This window comes from Anopheles nili, chromosome X, assembly GCF_943737925.1.
Source record: "Anopheles nili chromosome X, idAnoNiliSN_F5_01, whole genome shotgun sequence".
Taxonomy (NCBI): Eukaryota; Metazoa; Arthropoda; class Insecta; order Diptera; family Culicidae; genus Anopheles; species Anopheles nili.
Window position 1 is genome coordinate 2066163 of NC_071293.1, and position 6823 is coordinate 2072985.

A 6823-nucleotide genomic window follows, 5' to 3' on the forward strand; every position below is an offset into this window, starting at 1 on the left:
GTGAATTATTTTTTTTTTATTAAAATTTCGCCGCCACCGCTAACCAACCGGTACACACACACACGCACATGCACGCGCGTACACTCCACGGCCCAAATTAATCAAAACCAGCCAAGATAACGCTCGGCTCTACATGTTGCTACGCAGCCGAGACGAACTGTGCCGTCGTTAGAAGGAAGAATATGTTGGCAGGGATAGCGGCTTGGGCGCTTAATGTCCTCGAAAGGTTCGCCGATGGGCTCGGCCACGTTTGCGAGCATTCCCCTGTTTTACAAGAAGAAGCCACCCCATTCCTGCCCCACCCCCTACACCCTCTCTACTCGCCTTTTCCTTTTTCGCTTTCCCGCTCCTTTCGGAGCCGGGTCGGCCTCCCTTTCTGCAACAACAAAAAAATCCCCTTTTAAGTATACTGCGCACACGCTGTGAAGGTGTTAGGATTAAGAAGTGAAGCAACATATGCTTTATATTATTGTAACTCTTGGTATCGTAAGGTATGCGCTCTGCATGTGTGCGCCACAGCCCCACTAAAGGGCACAATTTTTGGACTGCAAAAATAATAAACACACACACGCGCGTGTGAGGGGTTTAGGTTGGCGTGCCGAAGGCGATGGGAAGGTGGTTGGTGGCGAAGGTGTTGTGGCGAGTAAGCTTTTTTACGATTTTGTTGTTGTTTTCCACTGCCACCGTCCTTTCCGCCGCCAATTATCCCCCACCGCGAGCTTCATCGTACAATTGGCTGCTCTAACCCCTTCAAGCCACCGACAGGACTCCTCCTGCACGTTCGCAAAAAGCCTCAAGCTCTTCTTTTCGCGGAAAAGACGAAAACTGATGCGAAAGTTGTTTGAACGTTGCGCCACGAAAGAGCCCTCTCATTATGCGTTCCGAGCTTGCGAAGGACCAGCAAAAAAGGTGCCGGAATTCGGGTGTCTAACCACTTTTTTTGTGATGGCTGTCTCATGGAGGTCAGCGCTAAAAGAGCCCAAGAAGAGCAGCGCGATGAGCGGCAGCGAGAAAGAGGATGCTGGGTGAAAAAAGAAAAGAGCTGAGGAACCGGATTTCTGGATACCATATTGCGAGTCCCAGCATAAATTTTGGGTCCTTCCTCATTCCACGCTTTCTCGCTGCAGCTCTTTGGTTTCCTTCGTCATGAGCTCTGGTTTTTTTTTGATCATTTGCTTCCACCTTTGCTGGAGCCGTTCGATCGTGACCGGGACATGGCAGAGATGATGGGTTTCTGGAAACGGGGTGAATTATCTTCGTTTTGGTCCGGTGGTTCGTTTGGGGATATATATTTTTTTGTGCGATGATTAAAAGACGCCGCGAAGGGCAGCTTTTTTGATGAATGATGGATAACCGATCCCGAGAGGGGAAAAGGCAACAGACGAGAGCGTGCGAATGCCGATCGCCAGCGCTTAGTTGCAAAGGTTCATCTACACAATTTATTTATCAACGTTATATTGCAAACCCTTTATACATCTATACCAACACTAGCGAGCTCTAGAGAGATAGAATTTAGAAGCCTTATATGAATAATGGAACACCCGGCAAGCGCCTCGAGTGCATCCACTAAAGCATATGTCATAAAAACACTGAAAATTTTGTACCGAAACATTTATACTTGTCAATGCGACTTGAATGAATGAATAAAAAAATTGCCCAAAATCATAACATCGAGTATTATGGTGATGCATGATCAATCAGGGAAACAACATATCCGAAATAATACACTTCGTACGGGGTGGGAAGAGAATGACTAAAATGGAAAATAACGTGATGAGTCATGCAAGGCAGAATCCGTAACTGCATCTCGTTCATTAAGGCGTATTGAAACGACCAATTATTTGCTAATGAAACGATCTGGGGAAAACCCCGTCTTTAATGAAAACCTGACGAAAATGATTCCATTTAAAGTCACTCCGAAGGCAAACAGTAAAAACGTACTTCGAGTCAAAAGCAATCATGGATAATTTTATATTTCCAATGAACACGCCTCAGCCAAGTGAGATGAGATCAAGAGCCACACTCATTTACGGTTGTAAACAATAATTATTGGCTATAAAACAGTGAAGGGTAAAAAAGGAGCAGTGAAACCGTCACATGTGTGTTAACAATTACTGTGGTCGCGCTTCTCCCTAGTCTCCGGCAATGGTTGTTACTTACGACACTGAACCGTTTATGGATCTCAAAGTGTTCAAATTACACTTGTAATAATCAACGCCTTTGTTATCACAAACAGGGACACATGTTTAAAGCGGTTTCAGGGTCCCCGAGATCAAAGGGCTCCTAAAATTATTAGATTCGAGCGATGAAGGTCCCGGGCACTGCTGACACGTAAATTAACGTCTCTATTTCGTTATAAATAATGAAAAATGTAATTTATTTTATATGAAACAACACAAATCGTGGCTGCCTATAAAAAGCATGGGGATCACAGCGCATAACGGCCGATTCAAAAGCATTACGCACTATGCCTGACATTTTAGCTGTCAAAGTGTATTCAATGTCAATTGTTTGTTTTGGTCGAAAAATTTGCAATCAAAGTGCACTGTGTTTTGCATCATGTTTTGTGATTTTCAAATCGTTTTTAGTCGTTTTCCACTAATGCAGGTTTAAATATAAATGTGTATTACCGCAATTTAGCTATTTTTTTAACAGCTATATTTACTATTAACCACGTAAAGTGACGGTACGACTCAAATCAGGCGTTCCAGCAATCGCACGCTTATCAGCCCAGTAGGATAAGCCGGTTATCATCGGTACACGATTACATCACTGTAAGTCAACTCTCTATCAACCAAATGCCTAAAGGCTACAACTGGAGCCCCTTCCCCGGAGTGCACACTCTCGTTCCTTCTCGCTAGCCTAACGGGCTCTTTTGTCCTTGATTTACGGATTGCTTCCGGCGCCCGATGTCCCTGCTGAATCTGCTTCCACACCGTGTTTCACAGCGACTGACCGCGCTTTATTTCACCGGTAAGTGCCTCAATTTTCGTAGCGAAGAAAAGCAACCTGGATACAATATGCTCATCATGAAACATTTTTAGTATCGAGTTTTAGTTTGCAACGGCGACCGCACACCATCCAGACGAACGCGATGGCTAGCATGACGGTAACGAAGATTCCGGCGTTGAAAGACAACTTCATGTACTTGGTGATGTGTAACGCGACACGCAAGGCAGCCGTCGTAGATCCGGTTGAACCGGACCGCGTGCTGGAGGTGGTTCGCGAACAAGAATGTAAGCTGAACCAAGTGTTGACGACGCATCACCACTGGGATCATGCCGGTGGTAATGAAGCCCTACACAAGCGCTTCCTCGAGAACACTGACTGGGGCGAGCTGGTCGTGTACGGCGGGAACGACGATCGCATCGCACAGCTGACTAACCGCGTGAAGCAAGACGACACGTTCGAAATCGGACAACTGCGTGTTCGCTGCCTGTCCACGCCGTGCCACACTACGTCCCACATTTGCTACTACATCGAGTCTGACCAGGATCGGGCGGTGTTTACCGGCGACACGCTCTTCTTGGCTGGTTGTGGCCGCTTCTTCGAGGGAACCGCACAGCAGATGTACGACGCGCTAATCGGGCAGCTCTCAACCCTGCCGGACGAAACACACGTGTACTGCGGTCATGAGTATGCGTTGCAAAACCTACGCTTCGGGCATTTGGTCGAACCGGACAATGAAGACATCCGGGCGATGCTGGAACGGGCACAAGAGACCGATCTCGAAGGCAGACGTGCTCTTGTGCCATCCACGATCGGCCAGGAAAAACGCATCAACGTGTTCATGCGCGTCCGGGAAGCGGCCGTTCAAGCGTTCGCTGGTAAAACTACACCGGTTGAAACCATGCAAGCAGTACGGGCTGCAAAGGACAAAATGTAGGTCAAGTAGTCTGCGCCGACTCGTAAATGTTTGGACTATGCTGGTCGCGTGCATGATTGGCTCACAATATCGTTGACAAAAGAATGCCGCAAATGTAAAGCGCCATATGTGTGTGATTAGTATAACCTGGGCGTAAGATCTTTATTACTGCAACCAATTGGGTATATGGGAAATTATCAATATTTACATCCACATCCGCCTATAGTGACCTACGAAAGCCTTGTAATCTTGCTTTGAAATATCTTGTTATTTTACTCAAGGGTGTTAACAGGAAATAATTCTTAAGATTGGCTGAATGAGATGTAACACTGGTGAGCCTGAGATGAATAAAATGCCTATGAATTATATATTGATTATACTGAATTCAAATTATTTCCCAACGGCAATTTCATCGTCTGATCTAACATTAAAATCCGATCTGATATTGCCGTACACAATTATGAAGCTTGTATTGCCAATTAATTTAAAAAAACAATTCCATAAAATTCTCGAAAAGCGATTATGGAAAATACATCACTATCGTGCTCACTTTATGAACATAATATGGAAAAGCGTTCATGTCGCTATGCTTTACTTTACATGAACTATTTTGAATAATCGTAGCGAATTGAACTTCATTTTCGATATCAGCTCTCGAGGCTGCGAGAAAAAAAAATTCGACCAGCAAAACCGGTTCCAGCCAGGAGCATGGCTTCGTTTCGTTTCATTTTTTATGAGACATTCAAACATCGCCACATTTATGCGGGCTGTCTAAGGCATGTAAGCCAGCAGCTAAATTAATGCTATGCCGTATTTTTGAACCAAGAAATTCTTTATCATGCTTTCATTTCTGCCTGTTCATGTTTAAACCATGGTCGAATTATGATCGCGACAGGAAACGTAGCCGACATAGCATGAGTCATCGCTTGTGTGAAACAACACACATCCGTAATAAAATCTCCACATTCGTACCCTTTATTCCAGCGTCAGCAGCTTCTGCGCCGTTCTATGGGGTCGTCGTCGTTTTGTAGAGTTTCCCCTTGGCGTAGAATTACGCAAGCACGCAAACAGCGGCTGCGCGTTGCGTGAGGCCACCCCTCAAGAAAACGCGTAAGGATTGGTCAACGTCACGCAATGTTTAGATTTACCAACCCTCGGGTGGTCGACCTATTTCCGCTGTGCTAACGAATACAAGAGATAGCACACGATAGGCGGAGTTGGCCGGGTACACCCTACGTGGAGTTGGCCAGCTACAAAAAATGGAAGAAATCATTCCACGTATGCGTGATTCAACGAATTCAAGGCTGCTTTCGAGACATGTGCTAAAGGTTGCTTGTTCATCTGTGGCAACTCGCGTTGGTAGAAGCTAGGAAAATGTTGCGTTTTCCTTCGAAAAACGTATGCGGCCTTTTCATGGTCAGCAAAATGGCGTTGAAAAACAACAGTATCGTAAGCAGCTGCACAAATTCGGAAAAGCCGGCCTTGCTCAGCTCGCTGAACCGTCGATTGATTTTTCAAATTGCTCCCCACTAAATCGAAGTCAAGCGAAGCAACGCAAACATCTCACACGTGCTCGGTGGAAAAATTCCTCCCATGATAATACTCCCTCGTTTTGTCCGGGGCACAAGATCGCAAGTAGAACTAACGACAAGAAAATACGCAACGGCGAAGAAACTCCCTTTGATGTCATGGTGCATAATTGCAATAAAAACACAGCTCCGTTGGGTCCGGGATCCGGCGGGTTTATTGGGGTATTTCTATTGTACAGTTTCGTTGGGGTTGTTGGACGTAGCTAAGTGAACGGAAGGAAGAGAAGCGGAAAAGGAAGGGTTACATCGGGCTCTACGCTGCTTCTTCGGGCGATCGGCCTTTTCTCAGGCTCCGCTTTGGGGTTGTCCTGGTACGGGGCCCTCTAAACCGCCGCAGAATGCTCTTGCGGATTTGAAGCAGCATCCGAATCAATGCGTGACGTTTTCGGGAGGGTTGATCGTGAACAGGAGTGGGTGTCTCAAAAACTCCTGCGTTATCTCCTCGTCGATGATCAACAGTTCTATCAGGATCCTCCAGGCCGTCAGAGTAGCATTCAGCAGATCCAGCATCTTCTTCAGAAGCATCAGCAGCAGGAATATGGTGCAGATCACCACCACTGCTAGCAATATCTTCAACAGCGACATCTCGTTGCGATGTATAATACGTCTCTCTGCATCCATGTCGCAATGTCGATGTCGATGTCGACGGCAACAACGGAGCAGTGGACGAGGTGGTCGATCGAAAACTCAGCTTGGACAGGGATGGCGCAGTGGATGACTGCGCAATAGGCTCTTCCTCGTAGATCACCGGTAGGCGGCTGGCGTTTTTAGCAATTTTCTGCGGGATAAGCTGACCACACCCTGACACAATATATGGAAGCCGTCGGCACTTCTCCACCATGGAACGCCCCGCTTGACGGAGAGACTACGATGCGCTGCACTTCCTCGCACCGAGAACGCGCACCGTCTTCAGTTGTTGCTGATTGCGTTGAATTGAATGTCTCAAAGTCGTGATTTTTGCAAAGACAACACCTGAAAGGATTGTGGAAAGCAGGAAGAAACACTCGACCAAGACGAAATTTCACCAAGAACCGAAGGAATTACAAGACCGTACAGTTCGAGAGCACAGATAGAAGTAAAGCGTATGCCAATAGCACGCACATGCTCTGGTATTGGCAAGCGCGCTTTCGTCATCAACTGAGAGGCACGATTGGCGGCTCTCAGCCGTGCGAAAGAGACAGAAAATGCACCCGGCCAGACTCCAGAAACGGTCGCGCCCGACTCAAAGGCTTAGAATTCCGCAAAGTCAAGATAATTTACCCCATAAATGAAACCCCCCCCCACAAACGGATGCTGTTTGTGATACCTTCAAATTCCAGAAGATAAAATAGGGAACGAATCATTCACGGTTGTGATTGCTTTTTTACAT

General features: G+C 46.4%; 1 protein-coding gene across 2 annotated transcripts; it reads left to right on the top strand.

The window, feature by feature from the left end:
- Positions 1 to 2621: 2621 nt before the first annotated feature.
- Positions 2622 to 4223, top strand: LOC128728405 (hydroxyacylglutathione hydrolase, mitochondrial). Of its 2 annotated transcripts, none has more exons than XM_053822028.1 (3): positions 2622 to 2774; positions 2862 to 2973; positions 3045 to 4223. In XM_053822028.1, the coding sequence occupies exons 2-3, from the start codon at positions 2910 to 2912 to the stop codon at positions 3884 to 3886; spliced, it is 906 nt and encodes a 301-aa protein (XP_053678003.1). In that variant the 5' UTR covers positions 2622 to 2774; positions 2862 to 2909; the 3' UTR covers positions 3887 to 4223. The 2 variants fall into 2 exon arrangements, with proteins under 2 accessions (XP_053678003.1, XP_053678004.1); XM_053822029.1 differs by having other exon boundaries at positions 2949 to 2973.
- Positions 4224 to 6823: the final 2600 nt, after the last annotated feature.

What these genes read in the sequence shown, in the direction of transcription:
- LOC128728405 (XM_053822028.1), top strand. Translation starts at nt 2,910, where the DNA reads ATGTCCCTGCTGAATCTGCTTCCACACCGTGTTTCACAGCGACTGACC. An exon ending in GACCGCGCTTTATTTCACCG is followed by an intron (nt 2,974 to 3,044) that starts GTAAGTGCCTCA and finishes AAACATTTTTAG; the next exon opens with TATCGAGTTTTAGTTTGCAA.